At 46.7% G+C, this 19,083-nt stretch overlaps 1 protein-coding gene across 2 annotated transcripts in view; it reads right to left on the bottom strand.

The window, feature by feature from the left end:
• mipol1 (mirror-image polydactyly 1) overlaps positions 1-19,083 on the bottom strand; it is a 57,906-nt gene that overhangs the window by 12,560 nt on the left and 26,263 nt on the right. For both annotated transcript variants that reach the window (XM_073483471.1, XM_073483470.1), the window contains 3 exons: positions 11,526-11,559; positions 11,267-11,437; positions 5,794-5,847 (listed from right to left, as the gene is read on the bottom strand). In XM_073483471.1, the coding sequence (XP_073339572.1) occupies positions 5,794-5,847; positions 11,267-11,437; positions 11,526-11,559 (259 nt within the window). The remainder of the gene's footprint in view (positions 1-5,793; positions 5,848-11,266; positions 11,438-11,525; positions 11,560-19,083) is intronic.

Here is a 19,083-nt window from a genome sequence, read left to right as displayed (position 1 = left end):
TGCGGATTTCTTCCAACAATTCTGGAACATCCTTGGTCCTGATCTGCATGGGGTTTTATCTGAAAGTTTTAAAACTGGAACTCTTCCTGTCTCCTGCCAAAGAGCAGTGCTTTCTTTGTTGCCCAAAAAAGGTGACTTGGTGCTGCTCAAGAACTGGAGACCAGTAGCTCTCCTCTGCACAGACTATAAGGTGCTCTCTAGAGCACTATCGAACAGACTGAAGGATGTTCTGGATCTTATTGTACATAGTAATCAGACCTATTGTGTTCCTGACAGGACAATAATGGACAACATTTTTCTTGTTAGGGATGTGATTGATGTTTGTAATTCGTATAATGTTAATTTGGGTATTGTTTCTTTGGACCAGGAAAAGGCTTTTGATAGGGTGGATCACTCATTTTTGTTTTCTACACTTAGGTCTTTTGGTATTGGTGATGGTTTTCTGGAGTGGGTTGGTTTATTGTACAGGGGTGCACAGTGTATGGTGAAGATGGGGGCGGGGCTGGGTCGGCCGATTCCCGTGCAGAGAGGGATAAGGCAGGGCTGTCCTATTTCAGGTCAGCTCTACAGCCTAGCCATTGAGCCCTTGCTGTGCAAGTTGAGAGAGCGGCTTAGTGGTCTCTCAATGCCGGGGTCCCACAGTCTTGGCCATCCTCCTCCTGTTGTTTCTGCTTATGCAGACGATATAAACATCTTTGTCACCAGCCAGGAAGATGCACAACATTTGAGGGAAACCCTGGACATATTTCAAAACGCTTCATCTGCATGGGTAAACTGGTCTAAGAGCGAGGCGTTGTTGATGGGGCCTTGGAGAAATCAGGTAGCTCCCAGTTTGCCTGGTGGACTTGAGTGGGGCAGGGAAGGTCTGAAGGTTCTGGGGGTTTATGTCGGAACAAAGAACTTTGAAAAAAAGAACTGGGAGGGAGTGAAGGAGAAAGTGTGTGCTTGGTTGTCTAAATGGAAATGGTTGCTACCCCAGCTGTCGTGTAGGGGAAGAGTTCTGGTTGCCAATGGCTTGGTCGCTTTGACTCTTTGGCACAAACTCATGGCTCTGACCCCACCAATAGGCCTGGTGGACAAAATCCAATGTGCCATCCTGGACTTCTTCTGGTCTGGGAAGCACTGGGTGCGGGCAGCAGCCCTCTATCTGCCTGTGGCCAAAGGAGGACAGGGCCTCATCAACATCTGGGCAAAAGTTGCATCTTTCAGACTTCGGACTGCTCAGAAACTTTACAACTTTACTCTACAACTGCAGCCCAAGCTGGTGTGACACAGCTCACCTGCTGATGAGGAGAGCTGGGCGTCTGGGTTATGACAAGCAACTTTTTCTGTTGCAGCTAGAGGACGTCGACATCAGTGGACTAACACCCTTCTACACCTCTGTTCTGCAGGCTTGGCAGGTTTTTAAGATCGAGCGCAACAAGAAGGAGACTCGGGGCATGTGGTTGTTCGAGGAACTCTTGTTCTTCAGCGACCTGCTAAAGAGTCGGACGTTGCAATCTGCCAGCCTGCAAGTCAAACTCAGAGCGGCCGGCTGCACCAAACTGGGTCATCTAATGAAGATGACGGTAACATCTGTTGACGCGCTGAGGGACAGCAGCAACATCACCTCCAGCAGGATAATTAACAGAGTGTTGGAGGAAGTCTGTGCCGCCCTGCCACCACCTCTGAGAACATTTGTGGAAGACCGTCTGAACCTTGAACAGTGGAGTGAGGAGGGTGAATATGTGTTTCCTTCTGTGTCCATCACCCCGGCTCTGGGGGAATGGCAGCAGAGAGGAGGACAGTTGCTGTCTTTTGAAACTCCTCGCCTGGACAAGTTTCAGGACGCAGGAACAAACACGCACCAGGCCTGTGTGAAGGTTCTCAACCTGAGCACCTTGGCAGGGGTGAGGGAGTCGAAGTGGGCCGAGTTTTTGGGTCCAGACGTTTCCCCGAAAGGCAGCTGGCGGTCTCTGTACGAGCTGCCTGTTGAAACGCAGACAGCAGACCTCCAGTGGAGGATTGTACATGGGGCGATAGCTATGAACAGATACAGAGCGCACCTTAATCCTGAGCTGAGGGAGGGATGTGGGTTCTGCACACAAACAGAAACACTTGGGCATTTGTTTGTTGAGTGTCCTCGACTTGCTGAAATGTTCCTTCTTTTAAAAAGGTGGTTTGAGGGACTGGGGGAGGATTTCAGTTTTGTTTTGTTTATCTTTGGCCCAAAATATTATGCAAAAAGAAAGACTGTGCACACCCTGGTGAACTTTCTGAGTGCATCTGCTAAGTTAGCCATCTGGCTAACTCGCAGGAACCTCGCTCAGGGCATCGGCAGTGTGGAACTGCTGCCGGTCTTGAAGGGATTGGTGAAGACCCGACTGCATGTTGAACATGCTTATTTTAAAATGGTGGACAATACTCTGGCTTTCAGTCAGACCTGGGCTGTGGGCGGAGTTCTCTGCTCTGCTCGTCCTCTCTCCTCACCTCCTCCTCTCTCCTCACATCCTCTCTCCTCTCCTCGTCCTCTCTCCTCACCTCCTCTCTCCTCATATCCTCCTCTCTCCTCACCTCCTCCTCTCTCCTCCTCTCTCCTCTCCTCCCCTCTCCTCACCTCCTCCTCTCTCCTCACATCCTCTCTCCTCTCCTCCTCTCTCCTCGTCCTCTCTCCTCACCTCGTCCTCTCTCCTCACACCCTCCCCTCTCCTCACCTCCTCTCTCTTTTCATATCCTCCTCTCTCCTCCCCTCCTCTCTCCTCACACCCTCCCCTCACCTCCTCTCTCCTCATATCCTCCTCTCTCCTCACCTCCTCCTCTCTCCTCCCCTCCTCTCCTCCCCTCTCCTCACCTCCTCCTCTCTCCTCTCCTCCCCTCTCCTCACCTCCTCTCTCCTCACCTCCTCCTCCTCTCTCCTCACATCCTCTCTCCTCACCTCCTCCTCTCTCCTCTCCTCCTCCTCTCTCCTCCCCTCTCCTCTCCTCCTCCTCTCTCCTCCCCTCTCCTCACCTCCCCTCTCCTCACACAGCTGCAGCAGGTTTGAATTTGTAGGCTGACAGGTACAGGACGTGGTACCTCACTTTGTCTCTGGTCAAACAGGGTGGAGGTCGCCTCCAGCAGAGAATACAGACCTGATCCTGACCTCCTCCTCCTCCTCCTCCTCCTCCTCTATGCTAATTAAAGCTCTCAAGGTCTGCGAGTTTAAAGTGAGACATCAAAAGAGAAACCAAACCCAGAGAGTCAATATGTGTCTTCTCCAGCCGGGCCGGACGAGACGCTTCAAAAGAGCCGCTCGACTTATTAATCAGAATAATTTCCAAATGAGATGATCAGTAAGCAGGAGCGACACCGGGCTGACCTTTAACATGAGGAGTTAAGGTCAATGAAGGGGGGGGGGGGGGAGGTGGTAATGAAACTAACCTCCCTGGACCTTTAACAGGAGTCACAGGTCTTGTTAAACAGAGATCCAGTGATAATAATAATAATACTGTTGAAGAGACGACTCATCAGTACGCTGACCTGACTTTATATCATCAGCAGCAGCAGCAGCAGCAGTTCAGATGAACTGACGCTATAGCTGCTACGCTAACTATCTCGACTATCTGTCTATCTATCTATGAATCAATCTATACATCCATCTATCTACCCATCTATCCATCCGTCCAGTTTTTGTGGCTTCAGCTTCAGTGTTTTGTGGCTTCAGTTCAGTGTTTTGTGGCTTCAGTTCAGTGTTTTGTGGCTTCAGCTTCAGTGTTTTGTGGCTTCAGCTTCAGTGTTTTGTGGCTTCAGCTTCAGTGTTTTGTGGCTTCAGCTTCAGTGTTTTGTGGCTTCAGTTCAGTGTTTTGTGGTTTCAACTCAGCGTTTTGTGGCTTCAGCTTCAGTGTTTTGTGGCTTCAGTTCAGTGTTTTGTGGTTTCAGTTCAGTGTTTTGTGGTTTCAGCTTCAGTGTTTTGTGGCTTCAGTTCAGTTTTTTGTGGTTTCAGCTTCAGTGTTTTGTGGCTTCAGCTCAGTGTTTTGTGGCTTCAGCTCAGCGTTTTGTGGCTTCAGCTTCAGTGTTTTGTGGCTTCAACTCAGCGTTTTGTGGCTTCAGCTTCAGTGTTTTGTGGTTTCAGTTCAGTGTTTTGTGGTTTCAGTTCAGTGTTTTGTGGTTTCAGCTTCAGTGTTTTGTGGTTTCAGCTTCAGTGTTTTGTGGCTTCAGCTCAGTGTTTTGTGGCTTCAGCTTCAGTGTTTTGTGGCTTCAGCTTCAGTGTTTTGTGTTTCAGTTCAGTGTTTTGTGGTTTCAGTTCAGTGTTTTGTGGTTTCAGCTTCAGTGTTTTGTGGTTTCAGCTTCAGTGTTTTGTGGCTTCAGCTCAGTGTTTTGTGGCTTCAGTGTTTTGTGGCTTCAGCTTCAGTGTTTTGTGGCTTCAACTCAGCGTTTTGTGGCTTCAGCTTTAGTGTTTTGTGGTTTCAGTTCAGTGTTTTGTGGTTTCAGTTCAGTGTTTTGTGGTTTCAGCTTCAGTGTTTTGTGGTTTCAGCTTCAGTGTTTTGTGGCTTCAGCTCAGTGTTTTGTGGCTTCAGCTTCAGTGTTTTGTGGCTTCAGCTTCAGTGTTTTGTGTTTCAGTTCAGTGTTTTGTGGTTTCAGTTCAGTGTTTTGTGGTTTCAGCTTCAGTGTTTTGTGGCTTCAGCTTCAGTGTTTTGTGGCTTCAGCTTCAGTGTTTTGTGGTTTCAGTTCAGTGTTTTGTGGTTTCAGTTCAGTGTTTTGTGGTGTCAGCTTCAGTGTTTTGTGGCTTCAGCTCAGTGTTTTGTGGCTTCAGCTCAGTGTTTTGTGGCTTCAGCTTCAGTGTTTTGTGGCTTCAGCTTCAGTGTTTTGTGGTTTCAGTTCAGTGTTTTGTGGTTTCAGCTTCAGTGTTTTGTGGTGTCAGCTTCAGTGTTTTGTGGCTTCAGCTCAGTGTTTTGTGGCTTCAGCTTCAGTGTTTTGTGGCTTCAGCTTCAGTGTTTTGTGGCTTCAGCTTCAGTGTTTTGTGGTTTCAGTTCAGTGTTTTGTGGTTTGAACTTGGTGTTCTCTGGTTTGGGCTCTGTGTTTCGGGCGGCTCTCTGACAGTCTGTCGGTTAATTGAACAGCAGCTGTTGGTGTTTCTGTTGGAAATTAAAAACCTCTCCAGGCTCTAATCCCCCCGGAGCCCTCCAGCCTAATTAACAGACTTCATGGAGAAAAAAATGAGCGAGTGCTACATTAATAACAAAATGTAATATATTTCAGCAGCAGCAGAAAACAGACAGAGCTGCAGGAGGAAGACCGAACAAAACAACAGATTCTACTGAGTCTGAAACAACAGACAGAAATACATCATGAGATATTCAAACCATCAGGAGACGAGCTGCTGGACCTCCTGCTCAAACTGGCTTTACCAACATTTAACAGTCCAACACTTCACACTGTGCTCACACACACACACACACACACACACATACACACACACGTACGTTTGTCTTTCTAATCATGTGAGAACTCTCACTGACAAAATGTTTCCACGACACCTAAACTTCATCACAACTGAACACCTGACCTTCACCTGTTTCACCTGACTGAGTCTAACCTGAAGCTTCAGACTGAACACACTCAGTCTCACATACACACACACGCACGCACACACACACACACACACACACACACACAGTCAGACACACAAACACACTCACACATACAGCGACCCAGTTTGAATAACAAGTTGTTGGCAAACAAGCTGCAGCAGCGTCTCCACGGCAGGTTGTCATGACGATGGAGCAGACATCCCATCATCATCATTCAACACAGAGTGTGTGTGTGTGTGTTTACCTCACTTGCCCACTGCTCTCTCTCCTGAATCAGATCCTGTTCCAACCGTTTACACTGAGGAAAGAAAATATCTGATTATTGATCTGACACATTGACACATTAACAACCACACACACACACACACACACACACACACACACACACACACACACACACACACACACACACACACGCGCGCCAACCTGCAACATCACTTCCTCTAAGAGTTACCATGGTAATGTACACACCTCGGACACACCACCTTTAACTTTACAGATTCATTGACAGCAGTCGACACTCTCTTCTAAACAGATTAATATTACACAGATCAGACGAACGTGAGTGTGTGAGCATGGACGTCACACCTGCTGACAGGACTGATGATGTCATAACCATGTGCAGTGTGTGCTGCAGCTCATTGGCTTGTTTGTTTTTGAATATCTCAGTTCATTAAAACATTCATCCGTATGAGCAATGCTTCACGATCTGAACCTCAGATTGATCAAACTACAACTGCATCAATTCAAAGATTAAGTTGCAGTAAACAACCAATCGATGAATCCATAAATAATCCACAGATTGATCAATAAAAAAAATAATCATTAATTTCTGCACTAATGATCTTTCTGACATTATTCATTGATTTGTGGTTCCTTGTTTTAGTGACATAAAGATTAAATAAAGATAGATCAATTCAAACTCTTCTCTCACTATGAGATCATTAATGTCATCAACATGATTCTCCAGAGTGCAATCTGCCCGGCGACAGGTGATTGTGTGTCTGAAAACAGTGTAGTGGTCCTTTACAGAGCAGTGTGCCTGTGGGAATCAAACCAACAACCTCCCTGAGAGGAGCTTTAATAAGCTGTAATAAGCTGTAATTACCTGATATTAACTCAATAAAAAGCAGCAGCAGCTGTCATATGAAGGAGAGAGAGAGGCAGAGAGACACTGGGAGCGCTCAGGGAGATGCCTCCCCCACTTTTCTAATATTTCCCAGAAGTTCCGGCTGCGGCGGGGAGATAATCCCTGAGAGATGAGGAGAGGGAGCGAGGGATTGGCGAGCAGCGGGGGGGAGGAGAGGAATCCTCCAGCATGGAGTGTTCTCTCTCTTCTTCTTCTCCTCCGAGGATTACAGCGGCATTTGAAACATATTTCAGCACGCCGCTGCGACAGAGCGAGGGCGGGATTAAGGTGTTACTATGGAGGGGTGGTGTTAACACAGAGGGGCGGGGTGTTAAAAGATGGCGGAGCCATGATATTGGCGGGGGTTAGCAGCAATAGACTGGGTGATACTGAAGCGATACCAGAACTTTTATGAGGTTAATGGAGGCGGGCGGGGTGTTACTGCGGCGAGGGTGGAGGGGTCACGAGGGTGGGTGTTCAGGTGTGAGGCGCAGGGGCGGAGCCAAGAGAAGTAAAGATGGATTTGTGTTGAAACTGACACAGGTTTAATGGTTCACTACTACGAGTACCGCTTCATCACTACAAGAACCACTTCATCACTACGAGTACCGCTTCATCTCTACAAGTACCGCTTCATCAGTACGAGTACCGCTTCATCTCTACAAGTACCGCTTCATCTCTACGAGTACTGCTTCATCTCTACAAGAACCACTTCATTACTACGAGTACCGCTTTCTCTCTCTACAAGTACTGCTTCATCTCTACAAGTACCGCTTCATCACTACAAGTACCGCTTCATCTCTACAAGTACCGCTTCATCTCTACGAGTACTGCTTCATCTCTACAAGAACCACTTCATCACTACGAGTACCGCTTTCTCTCTCTACAAGTACTGCTTCATCTCTACAAGTACCACTTCATCAGTACGAGTACCGCTTCATCTCTACAAGTACCGCTTCATCTCTACGAGTACTGCTTCATCTCTACAAGAACCACTTCATCACTACGAGTACCGCTTTCTCTCTCTACGAGTACCGCTTCATCTCTACAAGTACCGCTTCATCACTACGAGTACCGCTTCATCTCTACAAGTACCGCTTCATCACTATGAGTACCGCTTCATCTCTACGAGTACCGCTTCATCTCTACGAGTACCGCTTCATCACTACGAGTACCGCTTCATCTCTACGAGTACCGCTTCATCACTACGAGTACCGCTTCATCACTACGAGTACCGCTTCATCTCTACGAGTACCGCTTCATCTCTACGAGTACCGCTTCATCTCTACGAGTACCGCTTCATCACTACGAGTACCGCTTCATCTCTACGAGTACCGCTTCATCACTACGAGTACCGCTTCATCTCTACGAGTACCGCTTCATCTCTACAAGTACCGCTTCATCTCTACAAGTACCGCTTCGTCACTACGAGTACCGCTTCATCTCTACAAGTACCGCTTCATCTCTACAAGTACCGCTTCATCACTACAAGTACCGCTTCATCACTACGAGTACCGCTTTGTCACCACTTCCTCTCTTCAGTATAACTTCCTCTTTTTAGCACCACTTCCTCTCTTCAGTATCACTTCCTCTTTTTAGCACCACTTCCTCTTTTTAGCACCACTTCCTCTTTTTAGCACCACTTCCTCTCTTCAGTATCACTTCATCACCACTTCCTCGCTTCAGCACCACTTCCTCTCTTCAGCACCACTTCCTCTCTTCAGTATCACTTCCTCTCTTCAGCACCACTTCCTCTCTCTCTTGCATCCTTCCTCTGCTTCCTTGACGACTGTTGCCATGGCTTCCACTGTGCAGCAGTGCTGCTGCAGGCTGGTTACCATGGTGAGGGTTTCTGATCTGTCAGACACCAGGTGGAGGCGGAGCTTTGAGCCTCCATGCTGGGAGCTCCGCCCCCCCCTCTCTCATCTCTCCCCTCGATCGTCCCCCCCCCCTGTCATGCCTCCATCAGTCAGACTTCTCTTCATCTTTTTCATTTCTCCTCGTCTTCCTCCCTCAGACCGGCCCCCCCTCCCTGATCCTCCCACAGAGAGCGGTATATGAATCAAGATGAATTGTGGGTAATAAATCCAGGACTCTGCAGGTTTTGGTAATAAACTCTGTGAAGTGAACTTCGATAATAATCAGCTTCCAGAGGAGCGACAGGAAGAAGAAAATCTGGATCTTCTTCTTCATACTTTAAACTTTTCAATCATCCTCTGAACATCATCTTCACTTATTGATTATTGACTGACATCATCCAGATTTCGCCTCAGATTACAATCTCAACAGAATATTAGTTTTAAATGGAGCTCAACATAAATGTGCTGATGAAGATCATGTGATGTGACAGAAAGCTGAAGAACAGCTGCTGAAAAACTGTTTTCGATTGGATTCAATTTTGTGCATAAAATGAAAATATGAGTTGATTATTACATGAAGGTTCATTTAAATGAAATGAAGCAGCGTCTGTTTTTTAAGTGTTAAAACACTTTAGTATTCTATATGTTTATATGTCCTGATCGATCTGAGCTGATCAGAGTATTGATTTGTAATCAGTCGTCACTGTGAGCTCAATGAGCTGCAGAAATTATTTGTTTTTACACCCTGAAGTTTGTCTCTCAGGCAACATTCAGGTTGCGCAACCTAATTACTGAAACTTGTTGGCCTGCAGACACGACTCAGGGCAGATAAAATCTTTTTATTTACAGTCTGTGTTCTATCATAGTGTCACGTTTCTACTCTCAGTGGCCACATTGTTAGGTACAGCTGTAACATGGAGTAGTTACAGGTGGAGTTACAGGTGGAGTAAGTTTTACGGTCAGTGTGTGGGTCTGACAGCAGTGATGATATCATCCAGGTGAGAGAAGCTGCAGATCAGGTCTGATTTAAATATCTGTGAGTCCATCAGCAGCTCCTCTGTCTCCATCAACAAACACTGAGCAGAGAGATTACGTTCAAATAACACACACACACACACACACACACACACACACACACACACACACACACACACAGGCAGGTAGTATAGAGTGTGTCCTCAAACACACACACCTGAGCAGACAAACAGGTGTATAAACAGCGAGTGGTTCAGCAAACATCAGCTTCATCAGGTCGTCTCCGTCTCACTGTCAATATTTGTCTCTGCATCATTTTGTTTTCTCTCCATTCAAAATATTCATGTTCACATTCAAACTCAAATATTTGAGGTTTGTCCTGCCAGGGCCTCCGTAACCCGGCTGACGCTTCGCACCACGCTGAGCAGCATGCTGCGGCGCACCAACAGGGTTAAAGAGACGACTTAGAGGCGTGAGAAGTGACATCAGTACAAACTCTGATCTGTGGTCACGTCTCTGATCATGAACTCAACAGTCACTTCCTGTTTGATCGACCTGTGATGTCACAACCACAGGCTGCGTCTGTGTGGACGATCACAAACACAAGGTTTTCTCTTTTTTTTAATCTGTTTCGATTTGAAGAAAAATGATTTTGATTTTTGAAAAAAATTAAATCTGTTTTCATCCACTGGGTCTGTCAAAGATTGACTGAGCGTCTGTGAGCTCAACTCAGTGACACGTCACTGTGTTCATCACACTAATTCTTAAGGCTTTGGTTCAATCAAAGGTCAGATGATGGTCAACAGGAAGTCCTCAGGACTGGATTACCTGGAGAGTCAGATCTGGTCAAGAGAAGTGTCTGATCAGAGTAATAATCTCTGAAAACGTGAAACTTGACCAACAACAGACAAAGATGGAGCAGAGAGACTTCCTGGAGAAAAACTGAGGCCAGTCGTAGGAACATCACTGAGATCCACGACAGATCTTAAGTGTGACACCGGTTCAGCATCCAAACACGTGAGATAAAGTCACAATCTGGTGTTTGTGAGGTCACAGTGACCTTGGACCTTTGACCACCAAAGTCTAATCGGTTCATCTTTGAGTCCAACTGGACATTTGTACCAGATGAAATGAGATTCAGTCGAGTCGTTCCAGTAACGCCAAGAATGTGACAACCGAACACAAACATAGCTCCACTTCCTGTCAGCGGACCACTGGTGCACCACCTGACTGATTATACTGACGGACTGTCACAGACAGACAGACAGACAGACAGACAGGTAAACAGTCTGTGATGGCCCTAGGCCTTAGGCCAGTATCTGTGTTGCCCCTTTCCTGCTTGTGCTCCTCTTTTCTGGTTCTTCCTGATGGTCTGGCCCTGCCCACTTCATTGAGGGATTGGTGTCACCTGTTAAGAGCCTTTATAAGTCAGGTGACTCCAAGATGGCTCCCTCTCTCTCTCCCTCCTGGAGGACTGGTGCCTTTTTGGGCACTCCATTTTGGTCTTGTTTGGGTTGTGATTATGTTTAGTTAGCTTTGGTTCATGTTAAATAGTTTAGGTTAGCACCCAACAGCCATCTTTCACTACTGACTTTACACCTCAGAGTTGAGTTATCTTTAATAAATTATTTGGTTTACTTAAGTGGTTACTGTGTGGACCATAACAAGTCAGACAGGTAAAGAGACAGACAGACAGGTAAAGAGACAGACAGGTAAACAGACAGACAGACAAACAGACAGACAGACAGACTCACCTTGGCTACAGAGATGTCTCTCTCCTCCATCACAGCCTTCATCTCCTGAGCAGTGATGTCATTTCTCCGTTGTCTCGCCAGCCGTAGACGCTGAACCAGAACTGACCCGAACTGTTCCACTTCCTGTACGGAGTCGGCGTCACAGACACATTGAAGGAGCTCGTCAACGTCCTGACCAATAAAAAACAAGATCAGATCAATAATCTGATTTTAAACACAGAAGAAGTGATGTTACAGTGACACAGTGTGAGTGTTTTACCATGTGAGAGTCCACAAGGTGGAAATCCTCCAACCTGAAGACAAACAGACACAAACCACTTCAATTTTCTTCATCACATCCAGGATCTGTGTTTGTATCAGTGTTCCTGTAGATCTGATGGAAAAACTCCAGAAACAATGTTCATCAGAACTCACCACCGACTGAAAAACACCTTCAACCGACTGAAACTGAAAACCTAAAGACTGTAGCTGATGTGGCTATATCACCAGCAGGCAGGACAGGAACCACCTCAGTGCTCCAGACCCTCAGTGCTCCAGACCCTCAGTGCTCCAGACCCTCAGTGCCCCAGACCCTCAGTGCCCCAGACCCTCAGTGCTCCAGACCCTCAGTGCCCCAGACCCTCAGTGCTCCAGACCCTCAGTGCTCCAGACCCTCAAGGCCACAACAGCTCCATCTCTCTGTATTTATTTTCACTATAAAGGGGGGTAAACTCTTGGCTTGTGTATTTTAACTTAATGTCGAGTGTGTTGTTGGGGGGGGGGGGGGGGGGGGCACTGACACTATTTAAAAATAAATGTATCAGATGAAGACGTCCATTAATTAACAAAGACGCTTTCTGACTTCAGGTTCGTCTCTCAGTTACAGCTTTAGATTCAGTCCAGTTTTTCAGTTGATCAAGTTTATGATTATAGTTCTTAAATAAATTTGCATTGATAATGGGGGAGCATGTGGTGATTTCTGCTCTAGGGGGTAGTTTAATCTGCCTCTGCCCCCCCCCCTCCAGTGTTGCTGCTGCTGACCAAATTAAAGCTGGACCTCTGCAGCAGCCTGTTAGATGACCTGAGCGCCGCGGCTGCAGTAATTTTGTCCTGCGCTCCCTGAAGTCCACCTGAAACTCTCCGTCATTTCAAAATCAGTAAAGCTGCGAGGGCGTCGGCCGAGCGGACTGCTCTGCTGTCGAGGAGTTTATTTCTCCCTCTCACAGCCATGATGGTGGACGTGGAGCTGGTAACTAGCTGATCTCCTGCCTCTCCTCCTGGGAAGCGCTTTTCATTTAGCCTGCTGCTGTTTTTCTGTAATAAACTGTAATAAGGTGGCCGAGGCGGCTCTGCTCTGCAGGGAACAGCAGGTAATGAAAGACCAGCCGCCTCCAATAAAGCTCCTCTAACACCCTGCTTACAGCCCATCCAGCCCGGCTCAGCTCAGCTCGGCTCGGCTCCCTCCACCACCAGCCTCTGTGTTTAAGATCTGCAGGCGTCAGCCGGAGGAGTCCTACTGACAAACTTCTGTCTCCACGATCAATACAAGTAAAATATTAACTGTATATATAAGAATATATGCACTGAAAATATACACAAGATGCACTGAAATACCTACAACATGTACTGATATACCCACAACATGTACTGAAACTATACACAAGATGTACTGAAATACCCACAACATGTACTGAAACTATACACAACATGTACTGAAAATATACACAACATGTACTGAAACTATACACAAGATGTTCTGAGATACCCACAACATGTACTGAAAATATACACAACATGTACTGAAAATACCTCCACCACCAGCCTCTGTATTTAAGATCTGCAGGCGTCAGCCGGAGGACAAACTTCCGTCTTCATGATGCATGTCAACAATATATAATAAAAATATACTAAACCTATACTGAGTACATCCCTCAATATATACTACATCACTACTACACTGGACTGTAACTGGATTGTAACTGGATTGTAACTGGGCTGTAACTGGATTGTAACTTGATTGTAACTGGGCTGTATCTGATTTCTAACTGGATAGTAACTGGGCTGTAACTGTATTGTAACTGGATTGTAACTGGGCTGTAACTGGATTGTAACTGGGCTGTAACTGCAGTGCGCCCACTCGCAAAGCAGCCGCTAATGTGTTTTTTTTCCACAGTCGAATATTAATTTTCACAATCGAATCTCCGTTTTTTAAAAATATTCGAATATATATTCGAATTTAGAATATTCGTTGACAGCCCTAATTGTAACTGGATTGTAACTGGGCTGTAACTGGATTGTAACTGGATTGTAACTGGGCTGTGACTGGGCTGTAACTGATTTGTAACTGGATTGTAACTGGATTGTAACTGGGCTGTAACTGGATTGTGACTGGGTTGTGACTGGGCTGTAACTGGGCTGTAACTGGATTGTGACTGGATTGTGACTGGGCTGTAACTGGGCTGTAACTGGATCGTAACTGGATTGTGACTGGATTGTAACTGGGCTGTAACTGGATTGTGACTGGGATGTGACTGGGCTGTAACTGGATTGTAACTGGATTGTGACTGGGCTGTGACTGGATTGTGACTGGGCTGTAACTGGATTGTAACTGGATTGTAACTGGGCTGTAACTGGATTGTAACTGGGCTGTGACTGGATTGTGACTGGGCTGTAACTGGATTGTAACTGGATTGTAACTGGGCTGTAACTGGATTGTAACTGGATTGTAACTGGGCTGTAACTGGATTGTAACTGGATTGTGACTGGGATGTGACTGGGCTGTAACTGGATTGTAACTGGATTGTGACTGGGCTGTGACTGGATTGTGACTGGGCTGTAACTGGATTGTAACTGGATTGTAACTGGGCTGTAACTGGATTGTAACTGGATTGTAACTGGATTGTAACTGGGCTGTAACTGGATTGTAACTGGATTGTAACTGGGCTGTAACTGGATTGTAACTGGATTGTGACTGGGCTGTGAATGGGCTGCAACTGATTTGTAACTGGATTGTAACTGGATTGTAACTGGGCTGTAACTGGATTGTAACTGGATTGTGACTGGGCTGTGACTGGGCTGTGACTGATTTGTAACTGGATTGTAACTGGGCTGTAACTGGATTGTAACTGGATTGTGACTGGGCTGTGACTGGATTGTAACTGGATTGTGACTGGGCTGTAACTGGATTGTGACTGGGCTGTGAATGGGCTGCAACTGATTTGTAACTGGATTGTAACTGGGCTGTAACTGGATTGTAACTGGGCTGTAACTGGATTGTAACTGGGCTGTAACTGGGCTGTAACTGGATTGTAACTGGATTGTGACTGGGCTGTGACTGGGCTGTGACTGGATTGTAACTGGATTGTGACTGGGCTGTGTCTGGGCTGCAACTGATTTGTAACTGGATTGTAACTGGATTGTGACTGGGCTGTGACTGGGCTGTAACTGGATTGTAACTGGATTGTAACTGGGCTGTAACTGGATTGTAACTAGATTGTAACTGGGCTGTAACTGGATTGTAACTGGATCATGACTGGGCTGTGACTGGGCTGTGACTGATTTGTAACTGGATTGTAACTGGGCTGTAACTGGATTGTAACTGGATTGTGACTGGGCTGTGAATGGGCTGCAACTGATTTGTAACTGGATTGTAACTGGGCTGTAACTGGATTGTGACTGGGCTGCAACTGATTTGTAACTGGATTGTAACTGGGCTGTAACTGGATTGTAACTGGATTGTAACTGGGCTGTAACTGGATTGTGACTGGGCTGTAACTGGGCTATAACTGATTTGTAACTGGATTGTAACTGGGCTGTAACTGGATTGTGACTGGGCTGTGACTGGATTGTAACTGGATTGTAACTGGGCTGTAACTGGATTGTGACTGGATTGTAACTGGGCTGTAACTGGGCTATAACTGATTTGTAACTGGATTGTAACTGGATTGTGACTGGGCTGTAACTGGGCTGTAACTGGATTGTAACTGGATTGTAACTGGGCTGTAACTGGATTGTAACTGGATTGTGACTGGGCTGTAACTGGGCTGTAACTGGATTGTAACTGGGCTGTAACTGGGCTGTAACTGATTTGTAACTGGATTGTAACTGGATTGTAACTGGGCTGTAACTGGATTGTAACTGGATTGTGACTGGGCTGTAACTGGGCTGTAACTGGATTGTAACTGGATTGTAACTGGGCTGTAACTGGATTGTAACTGGATTGTGACTGGGCTGTAACTGGGCTGTAACTGGATTGTAACTGGGCTGTAACTGGGCTGTAACTGATTTGTAACTGGATTGTAACTGGATTGTAACTGGGCTGTAACTGGATTGTAACTGGATTGTGACTGGGCTGTAACTGGGCTGTAACTGATTTGTAACTGGATTGTAACTGGGCTGTAACTGGGCTGTAACTGGATTGTAACTGGATTGTGACTGGGCTGTAACTGGGCTGTAACTGATTTGTAACTGGATTGTAACTGGTTGTAACTGGATTGTAACTGGATTGTGACTGGGCTGTAACTGGGCTGTAACTGGATTGTAACTGGCTGACATTTGTCTTACTGCGGTCTTAAATTTTGCCGTTTGATGGAAAACAAACAGCCGCTTCATATTCTTCACTCTCTCTCTCTTCAGCCTGAAACAAACAAACTAAAACATACACATTTACAAAAGGTATTACAGGCCGCCTCTCTCTATTAGGAAAACACACACACATCAACACACACACAGTAACACACTCTCAGTGCTGACAGATGGAACATGCTCCTCCATATTCTGTCCCTCATAAAGAGGATTGTGGCCTCCAATATCAATTACCCTCTCATCCAGGGGGGAGGTCGGGGGGGTGGGGGGGTGGGGCTGGTGATGGAGGACAGGGAGAGGCAGAGGGAGGAGGTGGGGGAGGGGTATTATCTGTAATTAGATTTTCTGGTCTATTTGGAGGCTCCTCAAGGAGGAGGAGAGCTCATTTCACAGCTCTTAACAAGATTGAGGAGATGAATAATGAGGAGAGAGGAGAGAGGAGGAGAGAGGAGGAGATGAGAGGAGAGAGGAGGAGAGGAGGAGGAGAGGAGAGGAGAGGAGAGGAGAGGAGAGAGGAGGAGAGGAGAAGAGAGGAGAGGAGAGGAGAGGAGAGGAGAAGAGAGGAGAGGAGAGGAGAGAGGAGGAGAGGAGAGGAGAGGAGAGGAGAGGAGAGGAGAGGAGAGGAGAGGAGAGAGGAGGAGAGGAGAAGAGAGGAGAGGAGAGGAGAGGAGAGGAGAGGAGAGGAGAGGAGAGGAGAGGAGAGAGGAAGGGAGAGGAGAGGAGAGAGGAGGAGAGAGGAGGAGAGGAGGAGAGGAGGAGAGGAGAGAGGAGGAGAGAGGAGGAGATGAGAGGAGAGAGGAGGAGAGGAGAGGAGAGGAGAGGAGAGGAGAGGAGAGGAGAGGAGAGGAGAGGAGAGGAGAGAGGAGGAGAGGAGAAGAGAGGAGAGGAGAAGAGAGGAGAGGAGAGGAGAGAGGAGGAGAGGAGTTGTTTTCATCCTCTATATAAATGTAAATAAGTGAATCGACATGTTGAAGTCAGTTTGTCCTCAGAGGAAACAAGCAAGCAAACAAACAAACAAACAAACAGTCTCCTCCTCAACAACCTGCAGCTCTTTATAACATCATTTATCTAGAACTCATTTATTATGATCATGTGTGTTGGTGTGTGTGTGTGTTAGTGTGTGTGTTTGTGTAAGTGTGTGTTTGTGTTTGTGTTTAGTGTGTTTAGTGTGTGTGTGTGTTAGTGTGTTAGTGTGTGTTAGTGTGTGTATGTGTGTTAGTGTGTGTGTGTTTGTGTTAGTGTGTGTGTCTGTGTTAGTGTGTGTGTTAGTGTGTGTGTGTTTGTGTTAGTGTGTGTGCGCGTGTTAGTGTGTGTGTGTGTGTGTGTGTTAGTGTGTGTGTGTTTGTTTGTGTGTGTGTGTGTGTGTGTTTGTTAGCAACCCTTTTCACACAGAGTCGCCGCATTATCGCCGCAGCAGCGGTTCGCCAATTCTCCGCCGTTGGTTGTTGAGCCGAGCAGCTCCGGCGTGAAAGACGAACCAGAGTGTAATTCACACAGAAAGCCCGCGCTGTGGATCCAAAAGAGGCGTGACGGTACACGTCATGATAATGACTTTTTTTTTCAACGTGTTTCCCCGGTGTCTTCCTGTTAATCTAAACATGTACCCGCTGACTGTTTAAAATCATATGGATGTAGTTATAATGTGTTGTGATTGAGATCCTGATCCACCATACATCCTGGAAAATGAAAAAGTTACGTTTTTCTCTAAATTACATAATTACATAATCGGCATCAGTCAACAGGACGCTGTCTGACTCTGTCACTCGCGGGGAGGGAGGCTGTTTTCTGGGGGAAAGTTCACCGAAGTCTCGGTCGGGAGGGCTGACCGTCGTGGTGATTTTTTTCACCGCGACAAACACTTGGTGAGTTAAAGTTTTTGCCGCGGACAGACACTGTTTTTCGGGCAGAAATGTGACGAAGAGTCGGTCGGACAGAGAGGAGGACAGACACTTCTCCACGAATAACTGCGGTATTTTTTTCCTCATATAAGTTGACAAAAACACCACCACTTACCACGTTACTGTTGTGTGGTCCTGTAAAGTTGCTTTGTGGGACATTTCACTTTATTTTGTTGAGTGAAGGACATGTTTAGTTATCAGATGGTCAGATCGACACGCCCTCGCTCCGCGCCGCCGGCCTATCCATTCACACTGGATCGGTTCGCCAATACTACGCCTCTGACTCTACCTCTGACTCTACCTCTGATACTACCTCTGACTCTACCTCTGACTCTGCCTCTGACTCTACCTCTGATACTACCTCTGACTCTACCTCTGACTCTGCCTCTGACTCTACCTCTGATACTACCTCTGACTCTACCTCTGACTCTACCTCTGACTCTACCTCTGACTCTACCTCTGACTCTACCTCTGACTCTACCTCTGATACCTCTGACTCTACCTCTGACTCTACCTCTGACTCTGCCTCTGACTCTACCTCTGACTCTACCTCTGACTCTACCTCTGATACTACCTCTGACTCTACCTCTGACTCTACCTCTGACTCTACCTCTGACTCTACCTCTGATACTACCTCTGATACTACCTCTGACTCTACCTCTGACTCTACCTCTGACTCTACCTCTGACTCTACCTCTGATACTACCTCTGATACTACCTCTGACTCTACCTCTGACTCTACCTCTGACTCTACCTCTGATACTACCTCTGACACTACCTCTGACTCTACCTCTGACTCTACCTCTGATACTACCTCTGATACTACCTCTGACTCTACCTCTGACTCTACCTCTGACTCTACCTCTGACTCTACCTCTGATACTACCTCTGATACTACCTCTGACTCTACCTCTGACTCTACCTCTGACTCTACCTCTGGTACTACCTCTGACTCTACCTCTGACTCTACCTCTGACTCTACCTCTGACTCTACCTCTGATACTACCTCTGATACTACCTCTGACTCTACCTCTGACTCTACCTCTGACTCTACCTCTGATACTACCTCTGACACTACCTCTGACTCTACCTCTGACACTACCTCTGACTCTACCTCTGATACTACCTCTGACTCTACCTCTGACTCTACCTCTGATACTACCTCTGACACTACCTCTGACTCTACCTCTGACACTACCTCTGACTCTACCTCTGATACTACCTCTGACTCTACCTCTGACTCTACCTCTGATACTACCTCTGACTCTACCTCTGACTCTACCTCTGACTCTACCTCTGACTCTACCTCTGACTCTACCTCTGATACCTCTGGAGGCGCATCAGAGGCGCACCGAA

The sequence above is a fragment of the Pagrus major genome, chromosome 16 (assembly GCF_040436345.1).
Source record: "Pagrus major chromosome 16, Pma_NU_1.0".
NCBI lineage: Eukaryota > Metazoa > Chordata > Actinopteri > Spariformes > Sparidae > Pagrus > Pagrus major.
The sequence above is the reverse complement of the archived record's forward strand: the minus strand, read 5'-3'. Positions and strand labels throughout refer to the sequence as shown.